This window comes from Saccopteryx bilineata, chromosome 7 (genome assembly GCF_036850765.1).
Source record: "Saccopteryx bilineata isolate mSacBil1 chromosome 7, mSacBil1_pri_phased_curated, whole genome shotgun sequence".
Taxonomy (NCBI): Eukaryota; Metazoa; Chordata; class Mammalia; order Chiroptera; family Emballonuridae; genus Saccopteryx; species Saccopteryx bilineata.
The window spans coordinates 83,555,759-83,574,657 of record NC_089496.1 but is presented as its reverse complement, the minus strand read 5'-3'; the positions used below and the strand labels follow the sequence as shown (position 1 = coordinate 83,574,657).

Sequence of the window (18,899 nt, the reverse complement as noted above, 5' to 3'; positions counted from 1 at the left end):
CCACTGAGTAACATAGAAAATGGGAGTGAGGATGGAAAAAAAACAATAATGGAAGTCCTGATAAATCAGGGGTAAAAACAATATAAGGGGAGACTATAAGTTATATTATTGAAAACCTCCAGCCTCAAAATTTATTAACACACTATTTAAAAATCAATTGTCCATGAGAAGAAATCAAGATTAGGAGGTAGTTAAGAAAGTATTTAGTCTCTATAGCAATGGTTCTCAAAATATAGACCTACAACCTGGATCAAGTATGCATCTTACATGTAACCAATGGTTTTCACATTGCCTGATACATACAACACTAGAAAAATATTTGTTGAATGGAGGGAAAATGATCACAAGATAGGTAAGTGATCAAGGTACTAATGAACTCAACTGCCATTTATCATTAATTTCTAATATGATATTTCATCATTTTTCAAGTAAATAGCATCCATGAGGGCACTAATATTTTTTCATAATAGTGGTATAATGTTGCTCTCTTCCTAGTTGTTATTAATACTAATAGATAACTATTTGTTAAGCATTTAACATGTGTCAGGCGCAATGCTAAGAGAGATTTTTTTCTTTTTAATTTTTCCATTGGTTGAGGGTGGGGGGAGAAGGAGAGAGAACGAGAGAAAAGCATAGACTTGTTCCACTTTGTTCCATTTAGTTGTACACTCATCAGTTGCTTCTTGTATGTTCCCTGGTCAGGGATTAAACCTGCGACTTCAGCGTGCTGGCATGACATTCGAGCTGCTGAACCAGTGGCCTACGTGCTTTTTCTGCATCATTATGTTTAATCCTTATAACAACCTTGTGTGATGGATATTATTTCCCCTTTACAGAAAAGGAAATCAAGGATAAAAGAGGTTATTTGCCCAAAATTAGACAGGTGATAAATAATGGAGTTTGCGTTAGGACCCAGTTCTGACTGACTTTGTAAATTGAATGAAGCCTGTGCTCTCAATGGCTACACTTACCGCTTCTTCCATAATTTGCAACATTTGAAAATTTATTTCAAGGGAGAAAAGCTTTACATTTTCTCCCTTGAAATGATCTTGACTCCACTTTTGAGGTGCCTGCTCTGGCACTGTTTCTTATTGCCAGGGGTCTTCATAAGCTCTTTTGTGAATTAATTCTTCATTCTTCGTTGACTTCTTTTGAAGACACGTCCCAGGACCTGAAACCCTCCCTCAGTTGAATTTGAGACCGAATACATTCATTGTATAGTTTTATAAATCCCATTCTAGTCTGAAGTTGTGTGAGTCTCCTGTGAGGCCTTAATTAAGCCCCTTTTCCTCTTTCCTATCACTGATCAAGGTCCCAGCCTTTATCCTGGAATTGCACAACTGACTCAAAGAACCTAGATCAGAGGTAAATTTCTCTATTATTTTCCATTATGCCAAGTTCCTTTCTTTGAAGATGCTTTTCTATTGTACTTGTCTCATTGTTTTAGGACTAGGCTCATATCATATTGTAATTTCTCTCAGAAATGTATCTTGGTTGTATTTGAAACTGGTATTAAAAAATATTTTTTTAATTCTAACCCAGTTAAGAGGCAAAATAAAGTGGCCTTTCCTCTCTCTACTCTGGAGAGGCTTGCAAATAGAGATCACTCTGTTGACCTATATCCCTTCTTGGCTGCCTTCACAATTCTTATCTCCTTCCTGGGTGTTGCTCCAGGCTTCCTGTGGGAGGAGCCTCAAAGAAGCTTTTCTGTTACTCCTCCAGCACTACCTGCTCCATCTGGTCATGACCAGATAAGATCATTCTGCCTCCATCTCTGCATACCTTCATCAGCCAGGGCACAGCCCTCCCATGGTCCAAATTTTACCCAAAAGGGGAATTCAGATGCTGATTTTATTGAATTTGTCCCAAGTCTCAGACTGGCTGGAACGTTACTCTTTGATTTCCAAGAAGCTAATGTTTTTTTTGTTTTTGTTTTGTTTTGTTTTGTATTTTGTTTGTTTTGTCTCTTTTGAAGAAGGACGACCACTTAGATTTAGTTGAGATTAAACCAAACTTAATCGCTAACAACAATGTGATTCCCAATTAAGTCCAGTTATCTTATGAATCAAGTTTTCCACAGGGACTTAGATCAAACCAACTGACTTCACTTTTAGTGCTGGTAAATGTGCTGCTTTTGCAGTCTATGTCATTTTATATTCAACAGAAACATTTGAGGGAAATACTGTCTAAACTAGATAAAGACTCAAAGTGGGAAGCTTGCTGATTGGTGCCTTCAGAGGAATGGAATAAGAGGATATAAGTACTCTTCAGTTTAAAATAATTCCACAGGTCCAAGAATTAAAGGCCTCACTTCCAGGAGCTTTGTAACCCTTGATACAGGATAAAGTTTGAGGCTTTATGACTCAAATAGGACCGTTGGCAAGAAGCCTGAAAAGCGGACTTTGTCAGAGACCTCTTCCTTTTAGGCTCTGAAAAATCTGTTGATCAGGCAATGTTTTTATCTATTTTCCTGTCCTATGGGGATTTCTTATGGCATGAATTTGCGGCCATACTCAGTATAACTGCCCTCCCCACTATTGGGTCCTGAAGAAATGGGTCCCTTTTTAAAAATGCCAATATTATTAAAGTATAATTTACATATAACAGGCATACATTCAATAAATTTAAGCAAATATATACACAGTGTAACCTTCCCTACAATCAAGATATAGGACATTTTCTCTACCTTGTGCCCCTTCCACTCAGTCCTCCCCACACCCAACTCCCTGGCCCAAGCAACCATGGAGAGTAACACCCATGAGATGAGAATCTAACATTGTCGAATAAACATGTCTTTCCTAGAATTTCAAACAAAGAATTATACAATATGTTTTCTTTGGGTCTGGTTTCTTTCATTCAGCATTTTGAAATTCATCAATATTGTTTATGTGTCAGTAGTTTGGTCATTTGTTTATTCATTCACCTATTGATGGACAATTTGGGTTGTTTCCAGTTCTTTAGCTGGCCTTGTTTAGACATATGTTTTTATTTCTCTTGGGTAAATACTTAGGAGTGGAATGACTTGGGTCATATGGTAAGTGGATGCTTACCTTTATAAGAAACTGCCCAACTTTTCCCAGAGTGGTTGTACTATCTTATGTATCCACCAGCAATGTATTAGAGTTCCCACTGCTCCACATTCTCACCAACACTAGGGAGCCATTCTATTAGATATGTGGCGGGATCTCATTGTGGTTTTAATTTATATATATTTCTTTGATCATTACTGATGCTGAGGATCTTTATATGTGCTTGTTGGCCATACTTTTGTGAAGTGAACAATATTTATAAGCAACTGATTATTTGTTAGGCAAATATTCCCTGGCCCACTTGGACTTCTAGAATGGCCACTAGAGTTTATACTGTCCCTACCCAGCCCCGTCCTACTTGCACCAAATCCCTTCCTTTTCTCTAGGTCAGGGATCAGTAACATTTTGTTAAAAGCCAGATAACATTTTGTTTTTTGTAGCCCATAGAAGTTTTGTCATAACACTTCACCTCTGTCATTGTAAAAGCAGCCATAGACAGTACATAAATGAATCAGATTGGTTGTGTTCCAATTGATGGACCCTCAAATTGTCACAAAATAGTCTTCTTTATATTTGTTTTCACCCACTTAAAAAGGTAAACAATATTCTTACCTTGCAGGTCTAAGCTTGCCAAACTCTGCTCTAAATGGTTAAGATTTCACCAGGCCCTTAGGGTACAGTGAAATCGCAGTTATGAGTTTGAACCTCGACTCCACTATTTACCGGGCTGTGTGGCCTTGGGCATATTTCTACCCCTCCGTTTTACTTATTGTTTTATTTTTTAATTTTATTATTGTTTAGAGAGAGAAGGGAAAGAAAGAGAGAGGGAAGCATTCCTTTATTGTTCCACTTAGTTGAACATTCATTGGTTGCTTCCCATATGTGCCCTGATCAGGGATCAAGCCCACAACCCTGTCATTTTGGGATGACACTCTGACCCACTGAGCTAACCTCCCTTTTTAAGGAGACTTTCTGGAAGTCTCAAATAATACTTCTACTCTCATTGGCTGAAACTTAGTCATGTGACTATAGTTAACTGAAAGGGAAGTTGAGAAAGTCACTTAGCTATGTAACTATGCTCCCAACTGAAAACTTGGGTTCTGTTACTAAAGCTGAGTGACAGCGTGGATGTTAGGGTAGTTAACACAGTCTGTGCCATACACTTCTTGTCCACTCTCCTGTCCAGATAGTCTCTGATCCCTAGAATAGGCTTGAATTAAACTGGACACTAAGCTCAGTCACAGCTGCCTGCTTGGGAGATGCTTTATGTAGCAATGATATTTGTTAAGTTACAATGAGAGAAACCAGATTTTAAAGTCCAAGAAATCTCAGTACTTCAGTGGAAAGTTTTTTTGTTAGTAACTACAAAACTATCATCGCCCAAATCTTTAGAATATTCAGATCTCTTTTGTGATGCTCTACCATACTCTGTATCAGGTTCTGAGGTTAATTCTATTTTTGGTAATGACAGTGCTTTGGTGAACAAAATGTCAGCATGGACTTTTTCTACCCTTCTGGTCAGTAAAAGTTTAAAATAAGTAGGTATGGATTATTTTAAATTTTGTGCTTTGTATCTCCCCTTCTCCCAGTATCTGTCTCCAAAGCACCCTGACCTTTTGAAAATTGATAGTGATGACATTTTAAGTGGATGAAGCCTTGTTTGATCATCTCCAAAGGATTTCATGACAGACCTAATCTTATTCTGCGAAGTCTACTAAAATCTTTGACTCAGTTTCTATAATCAGGGTACTTACCCAGGTACAAGGAAAACCCTTTCAAAGTCATGGGGACAGTCACGCAGAAATGGCTCCCACTGAACACACTACCTTTCAAATGCCCACAGAAGAGGCCACCCCACATTTTAGGTATATTATGGTGGCAACAGGGGTCTTAGATTTCAGTATTTGGATTTAGAGGGGTAAGCCTTTCTATTTAGATGAAAATAACATTATTTTAAATTGTTATGGAACAAATAGAACAGATTTTGTTTACACAATTTATTACTATGATTTTATCATATTCCTGAAAGTTGACAAAAACTATTTTGCTTTGGCAATAGTAGCAACACATTTCTGTTTGTGGGACTCCCCTCCGATGCTGTTTTTTGCTGAAAATGTGTTTTCTCCAAAATGGAGAAAAACTTCACCATCGTCAGGAGGACTTTCTTTAAGCGTTACTATAATGTTAGCCAGAGACCTGTGGGTTTTAATGTAACTGTTTCTGGATCACCTAGCATGTCTATAAGCTATAAAATAGATTGATTTATTGTGAAGTTGGTGTATGGCAGTTTTTGAATCAGTAAATGTGTTTCTCAAAAGCCTACTGGTCCTATATTTGTTTGCTGCTCAGTAATACAACATCTTCAAGCTTTGAGAATAGGATCCTAATAAAAAGAAGTCTGCACAAATACTAAGGGTTTCATTTAGAACAGGGGTCTCAAACTCGCGGCCCACGGGCCGCATGCGGCCCGCCAAACAATTTTGTACTGATTTTTTTTTTTGTTTTCAACTGCAGTGAGAAAAGTGTTGCGTAACAGTTGCCTTTTGTAGACCTAGTGCGGCCCGCCGAACGGCTGTGATCTTGCTCTGCGGCCCACATGCTGAGTTGAGTTTGAGACCCCTGATCTAGAACCTCTCTGAGGCATGATGAATTGAGAAGCTTTCAATTTTAGCAAAATGTATTTTTCCCAGTTGTAAAAGTAATCCATATTTACTGTAGAAGTTAGAAAACAGACAGAGTTACAAAGTAAAATAAGAATCATCCACAGCCCCACTACCCGGCAATAACTATGTTAAATTTTTGACAAACATCTTTTGAGACGGTAAGATTAAATTAGTTGTCTTTGAACCAGTTAAATATACCTAGTGGGCTACCCTAAAATGACTTGTGAATAAGGGAGAAATTTGGACCTTTATAATTCAAAGACTGCTTTTCCTTAACACCTCATTGGGAGGAATATTTGTAAAACATCAGTCTTCCTAAGTATACTAACTGCTAACACTGCTGCAAATACCCAAACAATCCTTTCAGTATATATACTTAATATGTACATTAAGTATATAAGAGAGAGAGAATGACGGGGTAGGGGTGGGGCAGAGGAGCAGGAAGCATCAACTTGCAGCCGCTTCTATGTGCCTTGACCCGGCAAGCCTGGGGTTTCAAACCCACAACTTCAGCATTCCAGGTTGATGCTTTATCCAGTGAGCCACCATAGGTCAGTCACAGTATATATTTCTTAATACTTCTTGGAAATCATGGTTTCTAGGATGACATAATATTTGGGATGCTTTGATAGCAGGACCAGTAGAAATTTACAGGTCTTAAAAACATGAACACTTTCCATCAGGTGTGTGAAAGAAGTGAGAAGGGTATGAAATTGGAGGATATGATCCCATCATCTCAGATTAAAACAAACCACCTCCCTGGTACCTTAACTCTATGAGGCAGCTATGCCAAAAGCAAAGACAAATCATTTGCTGAGTCACTTCATTGCTCTGGGTGTGTTGGGATGGAGAATAGCAGTAGTGACTATAAAGTTTTCTGGTGCAGTCAATTTTGTATTCGCTTTAACACCAAGCACAACACCTGTGGCCTAGCTTAGTAGTATTTAATAAAAGTATTAGCAATTGTGTTAGGAATAATCAAGGTCAAAGAGCACTTGAGAACACATGTTGACACCAGCTCACTTCTGAGACCACTTAACTATGTAAGAGATCCAGATCTTAGCCGTGGTTGTTACCCTGCCTGGGCAAGTCACTAGGGCAGTAACCTAATATCTAGGACTGGAAGTAGATACAGGAATAATCTGCAGGCCAACAGAAGGACAAGACCATGGTCTGTGCATTTACAGCCTAGCCCAGCCCTTCTGTACTGAGGTGGCTTTCCATGGGAAAAGGATGTCACCTGCTGCCTTTGGAACCTTCCGGAGAAGATATGCGTGTACAGTGAAAAGCAGCAACTCTTGCCAAGCCTCGCCATTGGAAATTCCCTACCACAACTCACAGAGAGATCCAGTCCCTCCATCATCCCACAGGTGATGACCAACCACTAATGTTCTTTGGTGAGACTCCAGTCATCACCAGGAAAAAAGCTGGGTGGTGCCCAGTCCTGCAGGCTTCAATCTCTAGTCTCTTGTTTTCATATTCAATGAGCAAATCTCTAATCCCCTTCGGATTTCATTCCCCCATAGTCTGCAAACAGGAAGGTCCAAAATTATTAAATATACCTCCTGATACTAATTAGATTCATCTTCTTAAAATGTAGAATCATCTTATCTTTTCTCGATCTCCAATGAAAAAATCTTCACCACTGTTTTTGTACAAAATAAATCTAAATTTAAGCGCTAAGGGCATATCTATACATATGTGTGCATCTATGTACATATACGTAATATATTATTTTTATAAATTTTAGTGTGCCCTTTATATCATAATATATGTTTTAAATATATACTTTCTGTAACAATACTGTAACTCCTGAACAAGATTAATATGTTAACCAGCACCACCATTACGTTACTTAATTTTGGATGTCATAGTCAAGAAAATGAAATAAGAACTATGTATTTCAGAATTATGTATTATCATTTTGCTATTGAGCTCACTGTATACCTGAATATCCAAAGCAATCAATGAAATTTTATTAAAAATAAAAAAAATTCAATAAATTCTGGATGGTTGTAAAAATAAAAAGTTTAAATGAATAGTTCATTTTTTACTCTAGGTAACTTTAATTCATCTAACATTTTTAAAAGACAAACATATATTTATATATCCTTAGTGTAATTAAAACCATCCTGAAAAAAATATTGTTGCAAATATAAATCACTCATATTCAAATAATAATCAGATAAAAAAATTCATCCACAATTGTGATTTCTTTAAAGATACGATTCAAGGAAGTAAACATAAGAAATGTGTAGAATCTATATGAATAAAACTTGAATGCTATACTGAGGATCATCACAGATTTCAGTACATGGAAAGGTGTGTTTTATTCTTAGATAGGAAGATGTAGCCCCTACACTATGAGCAAAGTTAAAAGAAAAATTCACCTGGTAAAAATATTTGCAACAGGTAAAATAGCTAATGGGCTAATTCCTGACTACATTGAATGCCTTTTAAAATAAGATTAGAATGACCCAGAAATTGGTAAAGAACTCAACAGGAATTTTACAGAAGTATTATAGGTGGCCAATAAACATATCCAAAGATGCTCAACTGCATTCAGAATTTAAGAAATACTAGTAAAAACAAAAATAAGATATTTTCACCTGTTATACTTACCAAGATGAAAAAGTTTGGTAATAATACCCATTTTACACTGGGAAAGTGTAAAATGCATGTTTGTTAAAGCATTTTTTAATCATCTCAAAGCACTAGAAAATTATTAAATTATATTCACATAATTTAATACAAACAGCTCATCTAAAATATATTTGTATATACTTTAATTTGGATATATTTTATTTTCATGAAAAAGTTACTGATGTGAAATAAAAAAAGAATATTAAAAAATACATATTCAGTATGCAAGCCAAGTAAATATATGTGTATACAAGAGAGATACCAAAAGGAAATCATAAGTTGTCTCATTTTGCTTTATATGTTGACCAATCAGAAAAAAAAAAAAAGCAGTGAACATTAAACCAAAAAGGTACTTCATGCCCTGGCTGGGTAGCTCAGTTTATTAGAGCATTGTGCTGATACACCAAGTTTGTGAGTTCGAGCCCTGGTCAGGGCACATACAAGAATCAATTAATGAATGCATAAGTAAATGGAACAACAAATCAATGTCTATCTCTCTCTCTCTCCCCTCTTTTCCTCTTTCTCAAATTAATAAATAAAAATTAAAAATAATGATACTTAATGTGACTTCATGTGATCCTGCAGACATTGGTGTAATGGCAGCATACTCTACACTCCCTGATATATCTTGGAGATCATCCATATCAGTTTATACAGAAAAACAGTGTGTTCTTCTAAATGCCATTGTAATAGTAAAACAAAGTCTTCTATTGAGGAACATGTAAGTTGCTTATATCTTTTACTCTTATTAATACTGGTGAAATAAATAACTTGTACCTAGCTAATTTCACACATATATATAACTCTACCTGTAGGATAAATTCCCAGAAGTGAAATTTTTAGGTCAAAATATTTTTGCATTTGTAATTTTGATACGGATTGTCAAATCATCCTTCGTAGAATTTGATTCATCTGAAATGCCCATACATAATGCAGGAATAAAGCTTCCCCACACCAACACTCTTATCAAACTTAAAAATGAGGTTAAACATCTTGTTTTATGAGACATTTGTATTTTTTCTCCTGGGAAATGCCTATTTATATCATTTCCTCTTTACATGTTAGGGAAATTAGCCCTTGCCTGGAGATTAGTTGCAAATATTTTACCGATGTTATTTTTCTTTGAACTTTGATTATAGTTATTTTTGCTATATAGAAATAATTTTAAATTATATAGTTAAATTTTATTACTTCTAGATTTCTTATACATAGTAAAGTTACCCCTTTTCCTCCTTTCTTTTCTTTCTTTTTTCTTTTTTCTTAAGTGAGAGGAGCGGAGAGAGTGAGACAGACTGCTGCATGCTTCCTGACTGGCAACCCCACCCACGGCTGACGCTCGAATTAGCTGAGCTATTTTTAGTGCCTAAGGCTGCACTTGAACCAACTGAGCCACTGGCTGCAGGAGGAGAAGAGGAAGAAAAGGGGAAAAGAAGCAGATGTTCACTTCTCTTGTGTTCCCTGATCAGGAATCGAACCTGGGACGTCCATACACTGGGCTGATGTTCTAGCCACTGAGCACCCAGCCAGGGCCTTCCCTTTTTCTAAGTTATAAAATAATTGTTAAGTTGTGAAATAATCCTTTCACAATTTCTATTTCATCAAAATTAAAATTTTTGAGATGAGAAACAATTTTAATTTTCCAGGTGGCTTGCCAACCCAATTTATTGAATAATGCATATTGTCCTCCACTGATTTGAGATGTCACTTTTTTTTTTTTTTTTTTTTTTTTTTAGACAGAGAGAGAGAGAAAGGGACAGGCTGAAACAGACAGGAAGGGAGAGAGATGAGAAGCATCAACTTGTAGTTGTGGCACTTTATAGATTTCATTGATTGCTTTCTCATTTGTGCCTTGATCAGGGGGCTCCAGATAAGCCAGTGGCCCCTTGCTCAAGCCAGCAACTTGGGCTCATGTCAGCAACCTTGGGCTTTAAGCCAGTGATGTTTGGGCTCAAGCCAGTGACCCCACACTCAAGTTGGTGAGCCCTTGCTCAACCCAGATGTACCCGTGCCGAAGTCAGCAATCTTGGAGTTTCAAACCTGGGTTCTTAGCATCCCAGGTTGATGCTCCATCCACTGCACCACCACCTGGTCAGGCCGAGATGCCATCTTTATCACATATGAAATTAGGTTTATTTCTGTTTCATTGAATTGTCAACTCACTTGGCAATACCATACTGTTTTATTTATTGCAGGTTTATAATATTCAATATTTTTAATATGTCAGAAGTCAGCATTTCCTGGTTATTCTTGCTCATTTAGTTCATTTTTAAAAATTAGGTTGAGAGATTGTAAATGTATAATATGTATTTATTCTAAGGAGAATTGATATCTTTATGATGTCAACACTTCCTATCCATACAAGGTATGCCTTGTTCAATTAACTCATCTGTGTAACTTACAAGTTTTCTTCATACTAATCTTGCACATTTATTGCTTGGCATTTTGTCTTGTTTTGGTAGCCCTTATAATTGAGTATATCTTTTATTAAATCTGATAGTTGTATATCTATATGAAAGTTATTTTAATTATGTAACCAGCCATTTTACTGAATTCATTTATTTTCTGTAATAGTTTTTTTTTTTTTTAATTTTAATAGAGAGACAGAAAGAGAGAGTGAAAGAAACATTCATTTGTTTTCCACTTGTGCATTCATTGGTTACTTCTGGTATGCACCCTGACTGGGGAATTGAAGCTGAAATCTTGGTGTTTTGGGACAATGCCCTGCCTGACCAATTGAGCTAATTGGCCTGGGCCTCTCATAAAATACTTTTTCAGTTGATTATCTTGGGAGTTTCTAGGTTTACAACCGTATCTGCAAATAGTGGTAATTTTTACCTCTTCTTAACTTTTAAACTCTATTTTTTTTGTCTGGTTAGTTGCATTGCATGCATTTGTTCTTTCGGGGTTTTTTTATAGTTCATTAATTTACCTTATTTCTTTCCTTCTGTTTTTGTTTGGTTTATTTGTTCTTTCCCAGACTTTTTCAGTTGTATGTCTTCTTTTGAGCACTACTTTAGTTTCATCCCTGAATTCCTGATGTGTAAAATGTTCATTTTAGTGATTTTATATATATGCTGAAATTTTGGTTTGGATTTATTTGATTGAAGGATTGTTTGGGATTTTTTGAGTCCTATATATTTTATTCATTGCATTTTCTTGAGAGTATGTTTTCTACATTAATTCTAACTTCGAGTATTGATTGCTGTTTTCTTTATGGATTAATATAGTCAAGTTTTCTGAAAGTTCATATTAGAGCTCACTATTATCAAAGAAAACTTAGAAATAGTTAATTATTAGTATACTATTTTACTTGTGCAACAGGGGAAACCAGTAATAAATTAATGTCCTCTAATGAAAGCAAAAATTGGAATACTTCTGCAGTTTGGAAACCATAAATTTTGTTTTCCTTGGGTGAGCTGCAGGATTAGCTGGCAGTTAGCAGAGACCAATCAGGGTGTTCTGACCTTACACATCTATTTCAGATGGGTAACCAACAAAAGTTATTCCAGTTGTCTGAGGGCTCTCCAGAAGACTATGGCAGGGTTGCTGTTGGCATGGGTGACAGGATCTGTCATGCCCTTCATTATCTTGTCCATCTTAGTTATGCCAGATCTGTACCATTGCCCTTTTCAGAATTTCTCAATATATGTCAATGGATCTCTATAAAAATATGTATATATTATCTATATCTTTACTTTTAAAATTACTGATCTGTCATGGACTAAAAGAGATTAGTTTCTTTCTTTTTTCTTTTTTTTTTTTTTTGCATTTTTCTGACGCTGGAAACAGGGAGAGACAGTCAGACAGACTCCCGCATGCGCCCGACTGGGATCCACCCGGCATGCCCACCATGGGGCTACGCTCTGCCCACCAGGGGGCGATGCTCTGCCCATGCTGGGCGTCGCCATGTTGTGACCAGAGCCACTCTAGTGCCTGAGGCAGAGGCCACAGAGCCATCCCCAGTGCCCAGGCCATCTTTGCTCCAATGGAGCCTTGGCTGCGGGAGGGGAAGAGAGAGACAGAGAGGAAGGCGCGGCGGAGGGGTGGAGAAGCAAATGGGCGCTTCTCCTGTGTGCCCTGGCCGGGAATTGAACCCTGGTCCTCCGCACGCTAGGCCAGAGTTAGTTTCTTACTACCCATGTTTTTCTGTTATTTTTCCTTATATCCTCTATCATTTAAAAAAATTTTTTTATTGATTTTGAGAGGATGGGAGGAGGGATAGAAACATTGATTTGTTCCACTTATTGGTGCATTTATTTGTTGATTCTTGTATGTGCTCTGAGGATTGAACCCACAACCTTGGTGTAGCAGGATGTTGCTCTAACCTACTGAGCCACCTGGCCAGGACCTATTTATAGTGTTTACTATAACTATGCAAGGTTATTTGATCAACAGATATACATAACTGTTCCATGTTATCATGACTTATAACCTTCAACATTATAGAGCCCTCCCCCCCTTTCTGGTCTGGTTTATTTCATTTGGCCTTATATGTTAAGATGTTGCTTTTTGTTTGAGTAGTATGTATTTATTCATACTTCTATCTTCAACCCTTCTGAATCATTTTTGTTGTAGGTCTTATTCTAGCACAAATGTGAGTTTTGCTTTGTGATTTAGTTTGAAATTCTTTTTCTCTTAGCCTGAGTTTAGCTCATTTATATTTTTTGATTTGTTATATTTGGTCTTAGTTCTGTCACATTATTTTGCTATATTTTCTATTTATACCTTTAAAAATATTTTACTACTATATAAACTGCTTTGTTTTCTTTTTTTTTAATTTATTGTGCTTACATGGATTCAAGTGCCTGCTTTGTTTTCTGAGTGTATTTCTTTTGATAATTAGGAATGTTTAATTTTTATAACCTTTACAATGCCCTGATTGAGTAATACCCTCAATTCTCTATTTATTTGGCCAGACTTTTAGTATCTGTAATTCCCTTCTATAAGTAATGATGTATAAGTTGGACTGCATTAAAGTTAAAAACTTCTGCTCTGCAAAGGATAATATCAAGAGAATGAGAAGAAAAACCATAGCATGGAAGAAAATAATTGCAAAAAAACACATTTAATAAATGATTGTTATCCAAAATATACAAAGAACTCTTAAAAATCAGTAAGAAAACAAACAACCTTATTTTAAAAATTACTAAATACATTAACACACAACTCACCAAAGAAGTTATACAGATAACAAACAAGCATAAGTTGCTCCACATCATTTGTCATCAGGGAAATACAAATTAGAATAAGATACTAATACAGACCTTATGGCCAATATCTGGAACATGGACAACACCAACTTCTGGTGAGGATGTGAAGCAACAGGATCTCTCATGTTGGTGGGAATGCAAAATGATACAGCCACTTTGTAAGACAGTTTGGCAGTTTCTTATAAAACTAAACATATTCTTACCCTGTGATCCAGCAATCTGGCTCCTTGTTATTTATCCAAAGGAGCTGAAACACATCCACAATAAAACCTGCACAAAGAAATTTATAGCAGCTTTATTCATAATTGCTAAAACTTGGAAGCAACCAAGACACCCTTCAGTAGGTGACTGGATAAATAAACTGTGACCCACCCAGACAAGGGAGTATTATTCAGCACTAAAAAGAGCTATCAAGCCATGAAAAGACATGAAGGAACCTTAAAGGCATGTTAGGAAGTGGGGAAAAAAGCCAAATCTGAAAAGCCTTATATGATCCCAAATGTATGACATTGTGGAAACAGCTAAATCATGGAGACAGTAAAAAAAAAATCAGTGGTTGTCAAAGGTTGGGGTGGGGGGACACGTTGGGACAACATGGGGAAGGATGAATTGGTAAAGCATAGAGGATTTTTAGCAGTAAAAATTCTTGTATTAATCCATGGTGAATACCCAAAGAATGTATACTACCATCAAGACTGAATCATAATGTAAACTAAGAACTGGGATTATGAGACACTGTAGATTCATCAGTTTTAACAAATGTACCATGTTGTTGGGGGGATGTTGGAAATGGAGGAGGCTGTCCATGTATTGAGGCAGGGTGTACATGTCTCTTACCTTCCTCTCAAATTTGCTTTGAATCTAAAACTGCTCTAAAAATGTCTTAAAAAGAAAAAACAACCAACACAACAGTGGCAGTGGGTAGGGTAGCAGCAAATATCTTTCCCACAGGAAGCCAAAGCCTGGTCTTAATGCTTTCTTTCAAACGACTGTATTTGTTACTTTTTTTTTTTCTTTTTTAATCTAAGGGATTTTAAAATGGATATTGAGTGATCCTGAAACCAACATAATATTAAACTGAGTTCCAGACGAGACCACTTCCAATTGCTTCAAGTATGTTAGTCATCACATCAAACTTAACACAAGCCATTTGTGGTTAGGGAGGTAAGTCTTTTAACATAGGCTTCAGAAGGACGGTGGATTAAAAGTATGTCAAATGGGGTTCAGAATCACCTCAAAGTAAAATTACCTGTTCTCGTTTGGAATGCTTGATGCTCTTTTTCTTAAATTCACCCTTAAAGAATATTGCAGACTAACTCTCATAAGGGCTGTTGCTAAACCCTGCCTGCCACTGGGCCAGAGAAACTGACAATACACAGGACGAATTTTAAAAATGCTCTTCAGGAGTGTGAATTCCGAACCCACACATAGAGATCTGTTAAAATTTTACTCTTTAAAACAAATTATATCTAAGTTGAATTAAGTAGCAAGTGATATTTATACTTCAGTGAACAGACCATTCTCACTCACTATTGACCCAGTTTTTTCTCACACCCTTAACTATTTTTTGTGTCCCAATTTTTCTGGGAATCGGAGGTCAAATTTTACGAAGCCTGCATTATTTAATAAATTAGACACTGCTAACATACTAACAAGTGCTTTTAAGCTCAAAGGCCCAAAGCTGTATCCAATATACTTTTGTGGGCTTCGATGCTCAGTACGGAACATGTAATGATAGACAAATGTTTCCCAGCACCCCAGTTACGTTCTACGTTTGGGTGGCTCTCAGTAAGTATAATTGTGACTGCAAGTCTGACTTACAGAATGCCATCTTTCACTGAAGCTGCAAGTGTACATCAAATTTATATTTAAAACAAAACACCAAAACCATTTTACTGAAAACTAGTTTTATTTTAAAATTAAGTGCATAGCACTCATCTAATTCCATTGGTGTAGACTTTAGCACCATATCGCCATTTGCAATTAATGTCATAACAGATACATTTTGGTTTGCAGTCTGTATTTGAGTAGTGTTTACTTAGTGGACTTTGGTAAAGCCCTTTATACATATCATTAATCTCTTCACAGTACACATTTAATGATGGTCCAGTAATCTCAAAAAAAAAAAAAAAGACCTACTTTAAAGACTAATCAATAAATTAAAACAAAACCCATATAACTCCTCCCCACCCGCAACCCCCAAAGCTAGCAGTTGTGAGTTGTATTTATACTGAAACCTAACATCTTAAAAATAGCTCTGGTTTTCCAACCATCCCATCCCACCCCACCCTGGGTATGCAGCAATAGGAACCAATTATTTTATTCTACCCCCCAAAAAAATTAATCCAGTGTTCTTTAGCTTTTTTAAATATAAACTGGGAGAGTATTATTATAAGCTTTTTAAAAAGGCATATTCTATAACAAGAATGACATTTAAACCAATCAATAAAAGCATTTGACAATACATTAAATTACCATAGGCACCAGTTGTTGTTTCAAGTTGGGATCTCTATCCCAATATCTTACATTCATAGTATTACTGAGGTAGTTAAAACACTGAAAATTGGACTCCAGGTTGCTGGGTTCTGAATGTGAATATGAAATTGAACCCACTTCCTCCCAAATAATTCAAGTTCTCCTGAGGTAAGAACTACCAAAATCCAATTAGCAGCCTTCTATAAAGAAGAAAATGATACTTTCAGAAAACAATTTTCATGCTTGAAAACTGCTATGTGAGTGTTCTTACCTGAGTGGTTTTTAAATTTTTATCTACCAAACTAATAAATCCACATCATGTCCTATATACTGTAATTACAAAAGTTACCTCGGTTTTAAGGAAAGGACATTCTTTAAGAATTCACACCGGCAGAAGCCACCCACCCACCTATACTTATCCACTGGAGCCATCTGGATCGATTTTTGAGTCCCTTTCCTTCCTAACAGAAGCCATTTGGCTTGATTACTGAGACTCCTGCTGCATACCCCCAACATCTTTATAATAAGTTTGTCTTCAATGCATATTGTGGCAGTTGCATACCTGCCATGCAGTTTCCCTTCTAGTCAAGTGCTATCTTGAAAAAAAACAAACACAAAACAAAAAGACACACCTTACTAATTTTTAAATCAGAAAGCTTCCCTCCACCAAATTTCTTCTCCCATAGATAAGAGCATAATGTATATAGTTTCAATTATTACAATGATTTTTTCTTTTCGCTTTTAAGTCTACTCTCCCAAATCGCCCTTGCTGTAAAGACTTATAATTGCTGTTTTCACTCATTACCGGTACACTGAAATGTCCCAGGCAGTTTCTGGGGCCAATCTGAAAATGGCTATCGAAATTCAGTAATCAATACCTTTGCCTGCTTATACTGACCAGCTGGATACAAAGGTTTCCTATAAAACCTGTCTTCCATGTAACAAAGTGCTGCTCTAGCACAACCTGAGAACTACCCTAGCCATATCCCACTTAAAAATAAACCTACAGGACTTTATTCTAGTATTGACATTTTACAATTATGCCTTCCCTTGAAAAAACTTTCAGAGAAAATCAAATCTAGGGATAAATCACTGATTGCACGGAGAATCGCAAAACTTAGATATGGATTATGAATGATAGAAACCACCATTTCATTCATTCTAAGCTACAATTATGTTCTCATTTGAAAATACATCCCAGCAGGAGTATTTTAACCTATGTTATAAAGGTAGTTCATACTATAACATTCCCAAAGCATGTTGCATTACAGTTAAGTGTTTCCAAGTAGTACAAATTCCCTGAGTTAAATGTGTTTTAATTCTAAAGATTTGAGGTTGATCACTGAGGGGAAAAGAACCCAAAAATTTATAGCCATGATTTTAAGAAATCTACTCCATCCTTAATTTCAGTACATAAATCCAGGCACCTACACTATCTGTGATAGAAAGTTATATAAAGTCATCTAAAAAAAAATTTTTTTTTACTGCACAGATCAGTATAGCATAGCAATTAATGAGTTTAAACTTAGTCAAAAATTCATTTGTAGATTAAGATTATAACTCAAGAGGACCTCTTCAAAAACTAATACTGTAACTTTCCTTCATAAAAAGACTGTTTGGCAAGTCCACAAACATTGATCTCTGACATATAACTCAACTTAGGCCCAGAGCCCACCACAGGTCAAATCTCAAGAGAGCGAAATGGAATGAGTCTGTCCAAATTTTCTGATGTATTGAATATTTTTGAAATATTTGGACCATCAGTTGGGGCTGGAAGTTTTTGTCATGAAGGGGCTGAACGGAATTTGACATACATACTGTTAGTACTCCAAGGTATGTGTGGTGCATTCAAAGGGATAGTCAGTCTCCTGGTGCTGCTATCTGAAGAGTTCTGATGCAATCTGAATCCCTTTAGAAGTTTACAAAAAGCTTGTCCCAGAGCTTCAAGTTACAAAACAGTCTGGATCAGGTGTTACCTTCACATAAAATCACCTTTCAAAACATGGAGTAATGCAAGGATAATGTTCATTTATCTGATAACTCCGGTTATAAGAAACATTCAGACAGGGCTTAACTTCTACCGGTATTGCCAGTGACATCCCAACACCAGTCTGCACGTGCCCAAGGCCCTGAACACTGGTTTGGAAGCCAGCAGGACATGTCTGTAGTGTGTAAGATGAGGTGTGCGTGGTAGACACAACCTGCTGACAGCTGGGTTGTTCTGACGCAGGGTGGCGATACTGCAGTGAGGTCTGATGTGTCTGATGGAGATACTGAGGCTGCTGAAAGTGAACTGGCCGCGAGGGCTGGGAGGCTGTCTGGAACACACTTAGTTGTGCCGGCTGAGGTACTGCTTGTCCTCTTTGCTTGTTTGCTTCTTTCACATCATTATCATGAGCGCTGCAACACGGATCGAAAGGAAACTGTTAATGGCACTGGAGAAGAATTTGTAAGAAACTCATGTACCACCCCCAACTCTCCACAGCTGACTCCATGGACTGAGCTACTATACCTAAAGAGCGGTCACTGTGACCAGAATTTCAACAACAGTGCAACCTCCCCCTTATCCTTCTAGAAGCTCCTTCTCTTGGTATAAACCTAAGGAACCAGCAGCTGGCAACTTGAAAGGTTATGTCCAGCTCAGGAGATATGTCCACAATAAGCACTTAAATGTGGCTGCTACTTTGGTGACATCCTAGGGCCTAATAATTCAAAGATGCGGAAATGAAGAATGAGGCAAGATTTGCCTGGACTGACTGATCTCATAGCCATGCAAGAGCGGCTCCTCTCCTTGTCATGTACTCAGAATCCTACTAGCAATGACAACCTCTACCAGGCAACAGCCTAAAGGGGCCGCCCTTCCACTGAGTACTTGCTCT

The 18,899-nt window shown here is 36.9% G+C and overlaps 1 protein-coding gene across 5 annotated transcripts in view; it reads right to left on the bottom strand.

Moving 5' to 3' along the window:
* Nucleotides 1-13,545: 13,545 nt before the first annotated feature.
* The window catches only part of CCNJ (cyclin J), a 31,442-nt gene continuing 26,088 nt past the window's right edge, over nucleotides 13,546-18,899 (bottom strand). For 4 of the 5 annotated variants that reach the window (XM_066238840.1, XM_066238841.1, XM_066238843.1 and 1 more), the window contains one exon: nucleotides 13,844-18,420. In XM_066238840.1, the coding sequence (XP_066094937.1) occupies nucleotides 18,009-18,420 (412 nt within the window). In that variant the 3' untranslated portion in view covers nucleotides 13,844-18,008. Of the gene's footprint in view, nucleotides 13,816-13,843; nucleotides 18,421-18,899 lie in introns of those variants that run through there. The other variant, XR_010726551.1, reaches the window with a different exon arrangement.